The 17,837-nt window shown below is 42.2% G+C and overlaps 2 protein-coding genes across 24 annotated transcripts in view; one reads left to right on the top strand and one right to left on the bottom strand.

The window, feature by feature from the left end:
* The first annotated feature begins 33 nt into the window (after positions 1-33).
* Positions 34-11,226, top strand: mlh1 (mutL homolog 1, colon cancer, nonpolyposis type 2 (E. coli)). The gene is made up of 19 exons (XM_014154294.2): positions 34-740; positions 2,359-2,449; positions 2,579-2,677; positions 2,859-2,932; positions 3,045-3,117; positions 3,212-3,303; positions 3,436-3,478; positions 3,610-3,698; positions 4,075-4,187; positions 4,280-4,373; positions 4,453-4,606; positions 4,886-5,202; positions 5,504-5,634; positions 5,991-6,099; positions 7,299-7,362; positions 9,920-10,084; positions 10,224-10,316; positions 10,398-10,511; positions 10,811-11,226. Exons 1-19 carry the CDS (start codon positions 634-636, stop codon positions 10,964-10,966), a joined length of 2,178 nt encoding a protein of 725 aa, XP_014009769.1. The 5' UTR covers positions 34-633; the 3' UTR covers positions 10,967-11,226.
* A 1,303-nt stretch (positions 11,227-12,529) lies between these two features.
* Positions 12,530-17,837, bottom strand: part of lrrfip2 (leucine rich repeat (in FLII) interacting protein 2) — a 63,188-nt gene continuing 57,880 nt past the window's right edge. For 19 of the 23 annotated variants that reach the window (XM_014154297.2, XM_045700692.1, XM_014154298.2 and 16 more), the window contains 7 exons: positions 15,304-15,405; positions 14,591-14,723; positions 14,377-14,426; positions 14,165-14,285; positions 13,833-13,912; positions 13,584-13,688; positions 12,530-13,495 (listed from right to left, as the gene is read on the bottom strand). In XM_014154297.2, coding sequence (XP_014009772.1) covers positions 13,385-13,495; positions 13,584-13,688; positions 13,833-13,912; positions 14,165-14,285; positions 14,377-14,426; positions 14,591-14,723; positions 15,304-15,405 — 702 coding nt within the window. In that variant the 3' untranslated portion in view covers positions 12,530-13,384. The remainder of the gene's footprint in view (positions 13,496-13,583; positions 13,689-13,832; positions 13,913-14,164; positions 14,286-14,376; positions 14,427-14,590; positions 14,724-15,303; positions 15,406-17,837) is intronic. The other 4 variants (XM_014154308.2, XM_014154309.2, XM_014154310.2 and 1 more) reach the window with 1 other exon arrangement.

Below are 17,837 nucleotides of genomic sequence, written 5' to 3'. Positions count from 1 at the left end.
AATCCCTATCCCTATTGGCTGCTACAGTTGACTTGTTTTTAGGAACAGCCAATCATGGGGTTGTATAGAAGAGATTTGACACAGGGAGTTATTTTACACTGGCCCAGGTTGAACCGGGCAAATGCCGGTCACATCATCGGGCGAAAACAGTAAGTGACACCGCTCCGTTATTTTGTCAACAAGGTAGTATTGGTGCATCGTCCAGAAACGCATCTCTTTTCCATAAAATAAATGTGTGCTTTTTCCAACTAGTTTTTATTGTGAAGGCAGATGTCACTTTTGCAAGGGAAAACATAATCATACTAATTATTACACGTGCTTAATAATGACTTAACTTTTGTTTTGAGACCACTTCGCCGTCTGACAGAGCGGGGCACCTGGCTCACGTCCGGGAGGCAGCCCGGTTCCAAATCGAATGCAATCAACTTTCAGCCGGTGCAAAACACGTCCAACGGGCGCACTGGCGAGATTAATCGAACCCCTCACTCTCCCCCGCGCTTTTAACAACATGTTGTGATGGTGGTAGGATGTTAAGATAGCTAATCTTATGAAGTAAGGGTGTCCCATTTAACAGCTATTTGTGTTACTTCTGATAATATTCACAATCTGAATCAAAGCTAACAGTCTGGCAGTATGTCCGGGGTGATTCGGAGACTCGATGAGACCGTTGTTAATCGGATTGCTGCTGGAGAAGTTATCCAACGTCCTGCAAATGCTATCAAAGAATTGCTTGAAAACTGGTAAGTTAGTTAACTAGCTAGTTAGGAAGAATGCTAATTGTTAGCCACATTGCTAACAAAAGTAGCTAGCTAGCGTTCAAGCTAAGAGTTTATAATTGTGTCTGATAGTACTAACGTTGTTTAACGTGAGTTAGCTGGCTAGCTCTATGGAGATGGAGTTCTGTCAGTGTGTGTGTGTCAGTTGTGCAATTACAGAATGCAACTTTAAAATAAAAATCCGTCTGTAAATATGCCTATATAGATAGTTTCACAAACATATGTCATGATCCAAAGTAAATGAGTAATCAACAAAAGCAAATGATGATCCTTTCCTCAGTCTCTTTCTTCCGATCGTTCATAGTTCCCTTTCAGTATTTACAATCAGTCAGGGGGTGTGGTATATGGCCAATATATACCCCCGCCCAGCGACAGAACGCGGAGTGCCTGGATACAGCCCTTAGCTGTTGTATATTGGCCATATACCACAAACCCCCAGAGGTGCCTTATTGCTATTATAAACAGGTTACCAATGTAATTAGAACAGTAAACAAGTGTTTTGCATCATACCCGTGGTATATTTAAGCAATAAAGCCCGAGGGGGTGTGGTATGTGGCCAATATACCACAGCTAAGAACTGTTCTTAAGCACAAAGCAATGCGGAGTGCCTGGATACAGCCCTTAGCCGTGGTATATTGGCCATATACCACAAAACTGAACTGAAAAAGTGTGTGCCCACACATTTTCTATAGGATTGAGGTCAGGGCTTTGTGATGGCCACTCCAATACCTTCACTTTGTTGTCCTTAAGCCATTTTTGCCAGAACTTTGGAAGTATGCTTGGGGTCATTATCCATTTGGAAGACCCATTTGCGACCAAGCTTTAACTTCCTGACTGATGTCTTGATGTTGCCTCAATATATCCACATCATTTTCCTTCCTCGTGATGCCATCTATTTTGTGAAGTGTACGAGTCCCTCTTGCAGCAAAGCACCCCAACAACATGATGCTGCCACCCTGTGCTTCACGGTTGGGATGGTGTCCTTTTGCTTGCAAGCCTCCCCCTCCAAACATAACAATGGTCATTATGGCCACACAGTTCTATTTTTGTTTCATCAGATCAGAGGACATTTCTCCAAAAAGTACGATCTTTGTCCCCTTGTGCAGTTGCAAACCGTAGTCTGGCTTTTTTTATGGCGGTTTTGGAGCAGTGACTTCTTCCTCGCTGAGCGGCCTTTCAGGTTATGCCAATATAGAACTTGTTTTACTGTGGATATAGATAGGCAGTTGGCAGCTGTGAACCTCAGCCACTGTCACGGAGGCTGCTGAGGTGCGTGAGGAAGTCATGCATGAAGCTGCTGGTCCCTACCACATCTTTTGCTCTACTGTTGAAGCTGAGCGCCTGACTTTGCTGCACTGGATTTCCCCCCCCTCAGCATCTGGTGACTGAATCTGTAGCTTAGCTAGCTTTGACAATAACTCCAATGTGATTAAATACTTGTCACATTGGAGTTATATCCATGCTATTCTCATGACCGCTGATTGTTTACATAGTTACTGTACCAAGTCTTTGCAATTTGGTTTGTGAGAAGATATCAGTTTGGTTCACCATATGAAATCTGCATTTCACTGTAATGTTACAGTTTAGATGCCAAGTCCACCAACATACAGGTGACTGTGAAGGAGGGGGGTCTGAAACTTATCCAGATACAGGACAATGGCACTGGCATCAGGGTAAGACGAGTGTGTGTGTGTGTGTGTGTGAGAGAGAGAGTCATGTAAGCAAAATAAACAACTTCCACCAAGTCCATATTTTAGTTCACTTCTCAATTTCCTTTCGACTGTTTTACTTTCTCGTTGAAGAAAGAAGATATGGAAATAGTATGTGAACGGTTTACAACAAGCAAGCTCCAGACTTTTGAGGACCTCAACGCCATCTCAACCTATGGTTTCCGAGGAGAGGTGAAGTATTTCCCATTTGTTTGATCATTTGAGTAATTCGATCATCCACATTGTCAAGGTTACGTTGTAATGGGGATGTATTTGGTGTAGGTTATTCTTATGTGGGCAAAGCTAGATTTTCAATTCTAGTCTTTCTGTACTATCCATGTAACCTGTGCGTGTGTGTGTATGTGTGTTTCAGGCCCTTGCCAGTATAAGCCATGTTGCCCATGTGACCATAACAACCAAAACGGCCGACGCCAAGTGTGCTTACAGGTAGCCTATTATTCGATTACGCTTTGATTGACGAGGCCATCAGTCCTTTGTCGAAATGCCCAGTAACATTTTTGAATCCTCAGTCTGTAAGTACTGCCTTCACCCTCCCCAGAGCCACCTACTGTGATGGGAAACTAAAGACCCAACCCAAACCCTGCGCTGGAAACCAGGGGACACAGATCACTGTGAGTTCATTAAATGTCCACTGACAACCGCAAGTTAGATTGACTATAATGTGCAAAAGAGACGACGCCTTCAAATATCTCTGAACATCCACAGGCGGAGGATCTGTTCTATAACGTGTCCACCAGGAGGAAAGCCCTGAAGAGCCCCAGTGAGGAGTACTCCAGGATTGTGGAGGTGGTGAGCAGGTGTGTGGCCTCAGACATCACTACCAGTGCACATCTCGTGGGTCAAGCATCACAAATATTTTTTATTTTGTGTGCTGGCAATGTGTTGTGAATCATGCAAACAATATATTTTTTTTGGTCTTTGTTTTACAGGTATGCTATACACAACTCTGGGAAAAGCTTTGCTGTCAAAAAGGTGAGATTGTTTGTTTTGTTTATTTTCTTTCACATTTCCTACCCTTGATGTTTTCACCTGAGGTCATTGTCCCTGAAGGGAGGAGACTTTGGTTGTATGCCACAAATATTCTGTCTTTTTTTTTCTTCCAGCAAGGCGAGACCATGGCAGACGTCAGGACCCTACCCAACGCCTCCACACTGGATAATATCCGTGTGGTGTTCGGCAATACAGTCAGCAGGTACTGGAAAAAAATACCCCTCCAAGATTACTCTCTCACGTTGGGATGTCAGTTCCTCGTTGAGTGAATAGAGGTTATTGCCATCCATTTTGAATTGTATATGCAGCCAGACAGTTTTATCTTGATCTGTTAATGAATGCTTTGAGCTATAATCTGATGTGCTCTGCGTAGTTAATACGTTAATTGGACTTCTGCTGGTTTTTTCTTGTGCTCAGTGATCTTGACCTTCCCCAGAGGGCGAAGCTGGTTGAAGTAACTTAATTACAACCAGAACGGGTTGAAATCTGGCTATAATGATGTCATCGATACCAGTTTTGCCGTTGAGTCTTTAGTGTGAAGAGTGAGCAGTGTGTTGCACGTTTTCTTTCTTCCATAGGGAGCTGATTGAAGTGGGCTGTGAGGATCAGAAGCTTGCCTATAAGCTGAAGGGCCACATCTCTAACGCCAACTACTCAGTGAAGAAGTGCATCCTCATCCTCTTCATCAATCGTATGTGCCACAGGATCGCTATGTTAAATTAACTAGTTATTTGAATACGATATTCCTGTGCACTTTTACTAATAGTCTTCTTTTCTCCTCAGATCGTCTGGTTGAATCGAGTGCCTTAAAAAAAGCCATTGAGACCGTTTATGCTGCATACCTTCCCAAGAACTCTCACCCATTTCTATATCTCAGGTAACTCCGGTTACTGTCACTTAACTGGAAAGCAAACGATTTCTGGTTGTATTTACTGTTCTTTGTTCTATTGCTTAAGCCTGGAGATTGCCCCTCATAACATCGATGTGAACGTCCACCCTACCAAACACGAGGTGCACTTCCTCCATGAAGACTGTATCATCGAGAGCGTTCAAAAACACATAGAGAGCAAACTCCTGGGCTCCAACTCCTCGCGCACGTACTTCACACAGGTGCTGTTAGCTCTGCAGTCCTCCATGCTAAATGTTTTCTCATTGTAATGTTTTTAACAGGATATTATACTACCAGGTATTTAACACTATATTTGGCTATGAAACATACAGTGTGTCAATAAGCTAAACTGGGTGTATGCAATTCTCTTTCCCTTTCTTTAGTGGATTAGTTGGTGTGTAGAATCAGTAGTAGTAGTAGTAGTAAAAAAGAGAAGCTGCATTCTTGGAATTGAGGTGAAAAATAATAAAAGGTCATCCATTTAACCTATTTCTTTGTAGACATTGCTACCTGGGCTGTCTGTCTCCACCAGCGAGGGGAAGTCTTCCTCCAACTCCACAGGGGACAGTGAGCGGGTCTACGCCCATCAGATGGTCAGGACCGACAGTAGAGCCCAAAAGCTGGACGCCTTTCTCCAGCCGGCATCCAAGCTGGCCCCTACTCCCACCGCCAACCCTAATGGGCAGAGCAGGGGGGAACCTGTGACCACCAATGACATGGAAGAGATGGACAATGCAGAGATCCTGGAGGAACAGGCGCCAGGTGCCACAGAGGATGAGGAGGGAACCAGCCTAAATACTCCAGCTGATCTCCCCAGGTGATGATGCCTTCTTAGTGGGCTTTAGGGAATCATTCACTGAGTGCTTGTTTGAATAGTCTGTGTGTGGTGTATTAAGTGCTTTATGGAGTGTGTGTTTATTTACTGGTGCATAGAATGTCTGTATATTTGGTGGTGCACGGAGTGTGTACTCACGCATGTATTTTTAAAGGTGTATGGCGATATGTGTGTGCACACGTATTTAACTGAGCATGGTGTGTGTTTACTTGCTTAGTAAAAGCAGTGTAGGAATTATGTCTGCGTGTAATAGCAGTGTGTGGGTGTTGTTGGGTCGGCCCAGGAAGCGTCCCCGTGCTGGTCAGGATGAGGAGCAGGAGGACCTGACTGCTGCAGCCACAACCAGGAGACGAGCCATCAAGCTGAGCAGTGTGAAGGAGCTGAGAGATGACATCGCTGAGCACGCACACAAAGGTATACCCAACTCCATCCATCATCAAATACTGGACATGTACAGGAAGGAGTGTCTGCAGTGGTCTCAATTCTAACTACCATGGGTTAGAAGTAGTGTGTGAAAGGGGGAGAACTGAGGAAGGGGAAATGAGATTTGAAAGAGCTAATCCACTATATACTGTAGATATTCCACTATACTCGTGATGGTGTCTTTGCTGACACCATCAGGTGAAGAAAGCTACTTTGCACATAGCTGTTGCACTACTGTACGTACTTCAGTACAGAAAAGGGAGATTGTAGTAAACTAAGGATGGCAAAAACCCTTAGCAGAAGATTTGGTTTGAGAGCCTGTCAAATGTATGTTTGGTCTTCCTCAGGTCTTCAAGAGATGCTTCAGAATCACTCGTTTGTGGGCTGTGTCAACCCCCAGTGGACTCTGATCCAGCACCATACCAAACTGTACCTTCTCAACACCACCAAACTCAGGTCAGACCCACATGCACTCCCCTACGTACAGTTAAACTGAAACGTATAATTTGGCTTGAAACGGCAGCATTTTGGATATGAAAGCATTTGTTAGAATTCACGTATACAGTGCCTTCAGAAAGTATTCACACCCCTTGACTTTCCACATTTTGTTGTTACGGCCTGCATTTGAAATGTATTCAATTGAGATTTTGTGTCAGTGGCCTACACACAATACCCCATAATGTCAAAATGGAATAATGAAAAACAATTTATGCTTGAGTTAATAAGTAACCCCTTTGTTATGGTAAGGATAAAAAAGATACGGAATGGAGTTACGCACAGGCAAACTCCTAGAGGAAAACCTATTTCAGTCTGCTTTCCACCAGACACTGGGAGATTCATTCACCTTTCTGCAGGACAATAACCTTAAACACAAGGCCAAATCTACACTGGAGTTGTTTACCAAGAAGATAGTGAATGTTGCCAAGTTAGTTTTTGACTTAAATCTACTTGAAAATCTATGGCAAGACTTGAAAATGGCTGTCTAACAATGATCAACAACCAATTTGACAGAGCTTGAAGAATTTTGAAAATAATAACGGGCAAATATTGTACAAAGCTCTCTAAGACTTACCCAGAAAGACACACAGCTGTAATCACTACCAAAGGGGATTCTAAAAAGTCAGTTAAATATTTTTGTATTTCATTTTCAATACATTTGTAAATATTTCAAAAAACATGTTTTCACTTTGTCATTATGGGGTATTGTGTCTCGGTGGGTGAGTAAAAAAAACTACCATCCATTTTGAATTCAGGCTGTAACAACACAATGTGGAATAAGTCAAGGGGTATGAATACTTTCTGAAGGCCTGTATTAAAGTAGTCAAAAGTACTTGGTCCCATATTCCTAGCACGCAATGACTACATCAAGCTTGATTGACAAAGAGGCACAAAGGTCATATACCCCCAAGACATGCTAACATTTCACCATCACCAATAACAGGGGAGATTCACATTTTTTGGGGTGTATCATATTTATGCCTCTAACTTTCTTACTCATCCATTATACTGTCTCTGTAATCATAGTATCATCCACATTAATGTAGAAGTGTTTTTAAAAATATACTTCGCTGCTATAGAAATATATAAATTAGAAGTATTCCTGTGCAGTTGCTCAAGGTGCTGAATATTTGGCTTTTTCTCTTCTTTTTTTTTAGCCAGGAGCTATTCTACCAAATTTTGATCTACGACTTCGGTAACTTTGGCATCTTGAGGTTATCTGTAAGTATGACACACATCAATGTGTAGCACGGTATACCGGTGCCACGGTAATATCATGGTACTTATGATACCAACATTTTAGAATACCGTAGTACCGTCTCGTAGGTACGGTCAAAAATGTTGGCAGTATCATATCTAAAGAACCAACTGGCACCTGTTTCTAAAATGTTTATTCAGTTTTGTTTTTTAAATTCAGTGAAATTCTTTAAACAACAGCTACTCTATTGTATGCGCCAGTCTATACCAGGCGGTGTCAGAGGAAGGCCCTAAAAATTGTCTGACTCCAGCCACCCTAGTCATATACTGTTCTCCCTGCTACCACACGGCAAGCGGTACCGGAGCGCCAAGTCTAGGTCCGAGAGGCTTCTAAACAGCTTCTACCCCCAAGCCATAAGACTCCTGAACATCTAGTCAAATGGTGACCCAGACTATTCGCATTGCCCCCCCCGTCTGCCATTCTCTGTTGTCATCTATGCATAGTCACTTTAATTAACTCTGCCTACATGTACATACTACCTCAACCGATGCCCCCACACATTGACTCTGTACCGGCACCCCCATGTATGTTATTCTTTACTGCTACTCTTTAATTACTTATAAGTCGCTCTGGATAAGAGCGTCTGCTAAATGACAATGTACTTTTATCTCTTATTCTTATCTATATTTTGTTAAACTGTATTGTCGGTTAGGGGTTCCTAAGTAAGCATTTTACTGTAAGGTCTACACCTGTTGTATTCGGCGCATGTGACTAATAAAATTTGATTTGATCTCGCCAGCTTATAGTCCTAAAAACCGGAAATGTAAAAAAAAAATGTATAACAATGTTTTACAGTCATGTTACCTAGCTAGCTAACAACCTGGTAACTTGACAGTAGGTCTAGGCCAATTTGATTGGCCCAGGAAGAAAGGAAAAGGGTCTGCTTCTCATAAAATGTGCTTCAAAGGTTGGATTCATATAGGCCTAATGTAAGCCTAAACTATATTGAAAAATCTATCTATTTCTGGTGCTCCTTAAATTCTATTTGGTGCCTAACGTTTTTAAAGTTGGGAGCAGTTTGTACAATGCATTTGGAAAGTATTCAGACCCCTTGACTTTTTCCACATTTTGTTACGTTAGTCTTATTCTAAAATGGATTAAATAGTTTTTTACCCTAATCAATCTACACACAATACCCTATAATGACGAAGCAAAAACGGGTTTTAAGAACATTTTGCAAAAAAAAAAAAAACTGCAATATCACATTTACATAAGTATTCAGACCTTTTACTCAGTACTTTGTTGAAGCACCTTTGGCAGTGATTACAGCCTCGAGTCTTCTTGGGTATGACGCTACAAGCTTGGTACACCTGTATTTGGGGAGTTTCTCCCATTTTTCTCTGCAGATCCTCTCAAGCTCAGTCAGGTTGGATGGGGAGCATCGCTGCACAGCTATTTTCAGGTCTCTCCAGAGATGTTGGGCCACTCAAGGACATTGAGACTTGTCCCAAAGCCATTCCTGTGTTGTCCTGTTAGACTGGGGCGAAGGTTCAACTTCCGAGGTCCTGAGTGCTCTGGAGCAGGTTATCAAGGATCTCTCTGTACTTTGCTCTGTTCATCTTTCCGTCGATCCTGACTAGTCTCCCAGTCCCTGCCACTAAAAAACATCCCCACAGCATGATGCTGCCACCACCATGCTTCACTGTAGGGATGGTGCCAGGTTTCCTCAAAGTGTTGCTTGGCATTCAGGCCAAAGATTATAAGACCAGAGAATCTTGTTTCTCATGGTCTGAGAGTCCCTTTGGAAAACTCCAAGTGGGCTGTCGTGCCTTTTCCTGAGGAGTGGCTTCCATCTGGACACTACCATAAAGGCCTGATTGGTGGAATGCTGCAGAGATGGTTGTCCTTCTGGAAGGTTCTCCCATCGCCACAGAGGAACTCTGGAGCTCTGTCAGAGTGACCAACGGGTTCTTGGTCAGCTCCCTGACCAAGGCTCTTTCCCCCGATTGCTCAGTTTGGCCGGGCGGCGAATTCTAGGAAGAGTCTTGGTGGTTCCAAACTTCTTCAATTTAAGAATGATGGAGGCCACTGTGTTCTTGGGGACCCTTCCCCAGATCTGTGCCATTACATAATCCTGTCTCTGAGCTCAACGGACAATTCCTTCGACCTGATGGCTTGGTTTTTGCTCTGACATGCACAGTCAACTGTGGGACCTTATAGACAGATGTGTGCCTTTTCAAATCATCTCCAATCAATTGAATTTACCACAGGTGGACTCCAATCAAGTTTTAGAAACATCTCAAGAATGATCAATGGAAACTGGATGCACCTGAGCTCAATTTTGAGTCTCATAGCATAGGGTCAGAATACTTATGTAAATAAGTTATTTGTTTCTAAAATCCTGTTTTCGCATTACCAGAGGCTGTGATTCTGGGCCTGTTTTCACTAATGGTCTCAGAACAATTTAGCCTTTCAGATAAGATGGACAGGGAGAACCTAAACCTAGATTAGACGCTTTGTGAATACGGACCCAGATATTTGGCTCCGAGTTGGTTTGTTGATGTTGTGTTGTTGTTCCAGGAGCCTGCACCACTCTATGACCTGGCCATGCTGGCTCTGGACTCCGAGGAGAGCGGCTGGTCGGAGGAGGACGGGCCCAAGGAGGGTCTGTCCCAATACATAGTCGACTTCTTGAAGAAGAAATCTGAGATGCTGGAGGACTACTTCTCCATGGAGATAGACCAGGTCTGTCTGCTGACCCTCTGTATCCTGTCTGTACTGACGAAATCATACCTTGTTGTAACATTAGCATTTACCCCCTAAATGTAATTGTCATGCATGACATCAGGGCAAAACTTAAGATCAGAATGTGTCTTGTTTGCAGGAAGGAAATCTCACCGGTTTGCCATTGCTGCTTGACAAGTACACCCCTCCTATGGAGGGTCTGCCCATGTTCATCCTACGTTTGGCTACTGAGGTGTGAACTATTCTTATCCATGACCATGTCTTATCAATAATTTCTTATAGACTAAATTGACTAATCGGAGGGGTTGTGTAGGTGAACTGGGACAATGAGAAGGACTGCTTCAGAGACTTCAGCAAGGAGTGCAGCCAGTTCTACTCTATCAGGAAACAGTATGTCCTGGAGCTAGAGCCGGGAGAGGAGGAGCAGGTATGTCACTCAGATCCGCCATCCCGGGTCGTTTTCATTAGGCACCAAACAGAAGGAAATGGACTACATGGAGTTGGCCAATCATTTTCAGTTGCATGCCTAATGAACACAGCCCTGTTTTTTTTTTTATGTCTCGCACTTGTCAATCTGATAGTTGATGAAACCAAGAAAGGATTCAGGTGCAAATCATTTTGAAATGGAAGAAATACTGCCATGTCATAGGAACACGCTCTTATATTTTCAGTTTTGGTTCCATTTTAGCACTTACTGAACAGACTATGGTTGTGAATGTGTTGCAGGATGCAGAGCTGAACTCGTGGCGTTGGAAGGTGGAGCATCTCCTGTTTAAAGCCTTCCGGAGCCTCTTCAGTCCACCTAAACACTTCAGTGAGGATGGCAGCGTACTCCAGATTGCTAACCTACCAGACCTCTACAAAGTATTTGAGCGATGCTAAGACATGAGAAACACTGTCCATGGGCTGCATGTCTGTTTCGGGAAACCATTTGATATACAGTTGAAGTCGGAAGTTTACATACACCTTAGCCAAATTCAGTTTTTCAGTTCCTGAAGTTTAATCCTAGTAAAAATCCCTGTATTAGGTCAGTTAGGATCAACACTTTATTTTAAGAATGTGAAATGTCAGAATAATAGTGTAGAGTGATTTCAGCATTTATTTCTTTCATCATATTCCCAGTGGGTCAGAAGTTTACATAAACAATTTAAAAGGCAATGCTAATTGTGTGTAACTTGGGTCAAACATTTCAGGTAGCCTTCCACAAGCTTCCCACAATAAGTTGGGTGAATTTTGGGTTATTCCTCCTGACAGAGCTGGTGTAACTGAGTCAGGTTTAAGGCCTCCTTGCTCGCACACCCTTTTTCAGTTCTGCCCACAAATTTTCTATGGGATTGAGGTCAGGGCTTTGTGATAGCCACTCCAATACCTTGACTTTGTTGTCCTTAAGCCATTTTGCCACAACTTTGGAAGTATGCTTGGGGTTATTGTCCATTTGCGACCGAGCTTTAACTTCCTGACTGATGTCACTTCAATATATCCACACAGTCTTCCTTCCTCATGATGCAATCTATTTTGTGAAGTGCACCAGTCCCTCCTGCAGCAAAGCACCCCCACATGTTGCCACCCCCGTGCTTCACGGTTGGGATGGTGTTCTTCGGCTTGCGAGCATCCCCCTTTTTCCTCCAAACATAACGATGGTCATTATGGCCAAACAGTTTCATCAGACCAGAGGACATTTCTCCAAAAAGTACGATCTTTGTCCCCATGTGCAGTTGCAAACTGTAGTCTGTCTTGTCTTATTTCTTCCTTGCTGAGCAGCCTTTCAGGTTGTCGATATAGGACTCGTTTTACTCTGGATATAGATACTTTTGTACCCGTTTCCTCCAGCATCTTCACAAAATCCTTTGCTGTTGTTCTGGTATTGATTTTCGCACCAAATTACATTCATCTCAAGGAGACAGAACACCTCTTCTTCCTGAGTGGTCTCAATGCTTGCGTACTGTTGTTTGGACAGATGAAATTGCTCCCAAGGATGACCCAGACTTGTGGAGGTCTTGGCTGATTCCTTTTGATTTTCCCATGATGTCAAGCAAAGAGGCACTGAGCTTGAAGGTAGGCCTTGAAATACATCCACAGGTACACCTCCAACTGACTCATGATGTCAATTAGCCCGACATCATTTTCTGGAATTTTCCAAGCTGTTTAAAAGGCAGTCAACTTCTGACCCACTGGAATTGTGATTCTGAAATTACTTGTCATGTCCTAAGCGACTTGAAACATTTGTGGAGTGGTTGAAAAACGAGTTTTAATGACTCTAACCTAAGTATGTAAACACTGTACACACCCTCATCTTCCAAATTGTTTAGGCGGTGGGCGCTCGAACCATTGACTTTTACAGAGTGGATTATTCTATACCTAAGGGATTGAGGTGCTTGGGTATAATTCAAGCATCAACAACTTGTTCATGATTACTGGTAACATAAAATGAAATGAAGGGCAGTGTAAATCTGTTAGAGTTTATTCAATGCGATAGCTGCCCCAGACACAATCACTGTGTGGTCCTGAGACTTGAAACTGCTTGGCTTTCAAAGCAGCGAACACTGTTTGAGAAGTGGTATGTAGTGCCGTCTTCTGATGTACCCCAAATAAAGAACCTCAAACCATCACTCTTACAAATGGAATTCAATGTGCCATAACCCATGCAAAAAAAATTAACAAATCTACCTTGTATTTACAGTTCTGACATTTACACTTATTGCCAAGAAATCTTTAAATATTTGAGAAATCAATGAAACCTCTGCATACAATTGGTTCTATATATTTCATTAAATCATGACTGCACCTTTAAATACATTATTCTGTACCAGTTATTGTTTTGAATTGTTTGGTTAATGCAAAACCCTCAGTCTCCAGGTGTGAGAAGGCACTTCACTGTGTGAGGGATTATGGATAGGTGCAGGGCCAGAGAGCAGCCGTAAGGGTAACAGTTAAAAAGCGCCATTATACTCATTCATGCAACTTATTAAAAAAAATTATAATAGCCAAGCACCCAGCAGTAAAACCTTGTGAATAACATGTAGTACAAAGCTTTGAAAAATAAAGTAATGAGTCAAATTTTCCTTATATTCATCATCTCCCCCTAGTAACTATGGTTTAATAGGTTGAGTCTCCCTTCCGAAGACACTGGTGCACAAACCAATGCTAATCCTTTATTAAAAAAAAAAAAACTTGCTTTTTTTCTGTAAGTGTTTTTGGTTTTGCTACACAACTTTAAGTGTTACTGAGGAAGAATGGAAATGTGCTCCAGACACTATCTGAGGTGTGAGTTTAAGGGCTTCTGTGGCAATCCAGCAGACCTCACTGCTGAGACAGAAGGGCGTTCCGATTGGCCTTCATCTTCTCAAGGCGCTTTACTAGGTGGTTGTTGGTCATCTCCATCTCCTCAGTCTTATCCAGAGCCGTACGCAGCTGTGGCAAAATGGAGGGGAATGGTTAGATAACATTTGATGTAAAATCAAACATTGGCCACTGACTTGATTTTAGTTTGGTTTCTTACCTCCCTTTGAAGTTTCCTCTTTTCAATTTTCAGTTCATCTTCTATTTTCTCGGAGTTTTCCGCCGATGCCTTGTATCTGGACACTTGTCCTTCAAGTCTGTTGATCTGGATATGAGGATAATGAAACAAAGTCCTTCACATACGAATCTGACTTATTTTCCTTTTCTCATTCAAACACTAATGTATCCAGTTGGCATATGGTCAGCTAGGGTACATGTGGACAAGTATGTCAGTGTTTCCATGACTTACGTTTTGTTCCATTGTGCCCATTTCCTGTTCTGCCTTCGAGAGCTTGAACTTGTATTCACTTATCTGTCGGTTGGCATCTCCTGCAGAGAGTAGAACATTTGAGTTAGTACAGTTACCTTACGCAGGACATTAGAATAAAGATGTGAGCCTTGCTGTTAGTTTGTTCTTGGCACACAAGAGATGGAACTGGCAGCTGCTAATAGGATGTTTTGGACAAGTGGGGTTCTGTGTATGTTTAATGTAACAAGAAAGTCTTTAGACAGACTAAGTGGTGACGTGTATGCCTCTGTGTTGTGAACTTTTTTTTAGGTTTGGGCACGAATGAGACTTACTCTGCATCTCGATGACGTGTAGATCAGTGCCATTCTCCATTCTCTCTCCCTCTGTGAAGGCGTTCTCCATCTTCAAGTGCTTCTGCCTTTCATCCTCCAGCTGCATTTTCAACTTCCTGATCTGTGAAACGCCACACATAATTACTTGTAACAGCCGCACGCAGACAGTTCAAAAAGAAGACACTTGGGTCAAAGAGGAAAACTATATGTACCTGGGCTAAGAGTTCATCCTTTTCATCCGCAAGCTTTCGTAGCCTAACATCTGCAAAGGAAAGAAAATATATAATTATATAAGAGGTTCCTTGCACCTATGGCTAAAGCAATGACTCTCCCCCTGGTATTATTGAATAATGCATTACAGATACAAGTTAATTTAGCTGTCCCCATGCTCCCTTTAATCGAGCTCGTTCTGTCCCCTCCACTCACCCAGAGGCCCTTCTCCTGCTGACTCCAGCACCTGGGCAGCCTCCTGTGTGACCACAGTGATCCCTGTGGCTGGGTCGTCGTGGCTGATGTCCCCGTTAGGCATTCCCTCAGGGATGATGACCAGGCCGTGTTTCTAGGAGGAGTCAAAGGAAGACGGGGAGAATCTCAATTGGTGTTGCTCGCCGCCTCTCCTCCGTCCTCCACTTTGAAATAGGTCAAAAGGTCATCTTCGAGGAGCGGAGGCGAGGAAACGTGGTATGAAATGAGACTCCTCCACCTTTTGTGTCATCATGCAAATGAGTGACTGTTGGAATCCCCAAATAAATGTCTATAATTAAAACTAATGTAGCTGGTTGTGCAAGACATTTGATAGATAAAAGGATAAGTAGCGTAAAATCTTTGGGAAAATGTTCAGTTCTACATTAAGCCACAGAGCAGACCACGTAGAACTGTTGAGCTTTACGTATTAAGTGACAGTGTACTAAAAGGTTTCCATTTCTGGTACGCAGACTGACAGACACACCAAGTGTCCAACAAATTTGACATTGGGAGAAACAGTAGGAACAAAACGGCGAGGTACACAAGACATACGACCCACAAGTTGCTTTTTTCATCACTGTTTGGTTTGCTAGCGAGCTTATTCCTGTAACCAACTTTGTCTATATAATGGAAATGTATAGTACTATTCCCAGCCCTCTGGTGGTGAGACCTACCTCTCCTGTTTTGGCCTTCGCCTTGATGTCAGCCAGCTCATCTCTGAGCTCATCCCTCTCATTCCTAATGCAATCAAAGTACTCTTTCTGCCTCTCTAAGGCCTGGTGGCCACACGCAGGAGGGAGAAAAGACAACAAGAAAGAGAAAGGAAAGAAGAGGCGAGGATAGGTTGGAAAGACTGATATGCGTACATGAATGCACACAACAATGATATGTTTTTTGTACATGCACATATGTCTGTATGCACACACAAAAGGCACACCAAAATGGTAAGGTTGAGTTGGAAAGGCAAAGTGGCAGATGTTAAACACAATCACCACATGCTCACAGATCAGACAAGACAAAACAGTGCTGTAAGGGAGAGCTAAAGGCCAACTAACAGACACAATCTGACACTAAACAGGCAAAGCTTTAGGTGTAGGCCTACATTTTATTTTTTGCAAAGAAAGATGTCTTGACTCATGTCAAATGGATCTTTTCATACACGACATATCAAATGCTTGCAGGTGCACATTTTCCCTTGCACTGACTAAACTTTGTGGATTGCATACAAAACCTACATTTAAACCTAGAATGACCACAGCATCCAACTTAAAATGTAAATTAGTGAGCCCACAATCGTCAATTCACATGCACATTAAGGGAAAGTCCAAACTGTGAATTAGAATTGGTCAAGACTACAGGCTCCCTGTCATGCAACGATGAGAGGCAATAGACTGTTTAGGACCAGTCGATTATCTGATACAGATTTCATTGATCTGTGAATCAGCGGCAAGTTTCCTTCAGGCAAATGTATAGGTTGATATGGGTGGTCTGATTCTCGACCTTTCTGCTGAATTGTACACTCGTAACACTCCCTCTCACGATTTAAAAGGAACTGGACTGGTGTAAGGAATGTGGTGGAAACTTCCTCCAGCCATGCTTGCACCAACCCAATGTTTTAAATACTTGAGGGGGGACTGCGGGTCTTTCTATAAATTAGGACAACTTGTTATAGCTGTTGATAAGTCATTGATAAATCTGCCAATTTTTGTTCATGTCATTACATTAAGATATAAGGGGGATCATAGTTCAATAAAATTCATGAGTTGATTTAAAACCGTTTAATCCTTTATCATGGTTGGTGTCTTGACGGATGTCTCTAAAATCGGGTGACAAAACTACTTTTCTGTCCTTGCATTTATGGCAGTGTAAGTTGTCATTAGATCATATATTAAGCATTAAAATCAGTTAAATTAGACAGTTTTCAGTATAGAGATCTCAGAAATTCAGTGTAACTACGTAATATTTTGTGTCTCCTTACATTACGGGGGAAAACAGTTTCGTTTTCATGGGCACACAAATCTAAAATAATGTATGCATTGCAAAATCGAATGCTTCTAACCGAAAGAGTCACCTTACCTTGGTACTTAAAGCTTAAATTGATACTGTCAACATGGTTCTTCAATAATTACGCATAATACTTGTTGGGATCTGCATTTCATGTCCAGCTGACTAGTTACACCGTGAAATGTTCACATATCTGACCCAGGAAGGAATTTTCTGAGTGACAGTGATGAACAGATGTGATGGTGCAACAGCAGCCCAAGTGTTGGGAGAAAGGCTGAGAATATTTTGGTGTCTCGTTCGTTATGCCGGTGAAGACGGTTGTGACTGGATCCACGTTGGATCTAATACCCTAGCAACTTGATGTTGATAATCTGTTGTCTGCTTTATTTCCAGCAGGGTCTTGTTAGATTTAACAGAGAAAGCATCAAGGTAATGAGTTCATGTTTTCATATGTTTTTGTGCCTCGGATTAGACAGTCTTTTGTGTAGGACAGACGATTGCGCAACACCCAACGCTATTCCTATGAATTATTCTGGATATAATGACAACAATTTACACAGCCTAGCGGGCTTATTGACAATATGATCTGGTAATGAAATAACATAATACATTTTTTTATTTTATTTTTAATGTTGGACCTGCAAATTTAAACAATACAAGATGCTTGAAGTAGCCTACTTGAATTTGGAGCTCAGAAGTACTGGAATGGGCCTACCTTAAATGTGACATTTCCTCAATTTGGTGCTTGAAAAGTTATTGTAGCCAATTTATAAGTGCTCCGTTATATAATTGTCTGTGATTTCATTTTTGATCCATTTTGTGAGAGATGGCCACTTTCATTTGTTTCCCTGCGCTACTGTGTTGCAGTAAAACAACATGAGGTTATTAGGAGGATGACATCTAATATTGGCTTCCCATACAAATCATTCCATTAAAAAAGGAACCTGGTTTTTGGACCCTTTCTCATTATAAAAACAGCAATGGTGAGATTACTTTACTGATGCTCTTTTTGTTGGTATTTTTCTTAAAACGGCATTGTTGGTTAAGGGCTTGTAAGTAAGCATTTCACTGTAAGGTCTACACCTGTTGTATTCGGCGCATGTGACAAATAAAAATGTATTTAATTTTGAAATGGTGAGATTAATGCTATCGCTATTCATGGCTTTATTATGGTGTGCCTGCGTTGGCCACATAGGCTACAGAA

This window comes from Salmo salar, chromosome ssa18 (assembly GCF_905237065.1).
Source record: "Salmo salar chromosome ssa18, Ssal_v3.1, whole genome shotgun sequence".
Classification (NCBI taxonomy): Eukaryota; Metazoa; Chordata; class Actinopteri; order Salmoniformes; family Salmonidae; genus Salmo; species Salmo salar.
This window is presented reverse-complemented; position numbering and strand designations above follow the sequence as displayed.

What these genes read in the sequence shown, in the direction of transcription:
- mlh1 (XM_014154294.2), top strand. Translation starts at nt 634, where the DNA reads ATGTCCGGGGTGATTCGGAGACTCGATGAGACCGTTGTTAATCGGATT. An exon ending in CCTATGGTTTCCGAGGAGAG is followed by an intron (nt 2,678 to 2,858) that starts GTGAAGTATTTC and finishes TGTGTGTTTCAG; the next exon opens with GCCCTTGCCAGTATAAGCCA. An exon ending in ACTCCAGCTGATCTCCCCAG is followed by an intron (nt 5,203 to 5,503) that starts GTGATGATGCCT and finishes GGGTCGGCCCAG; the next exon opens with GAAGCGTCCCCGTGCTGGTC.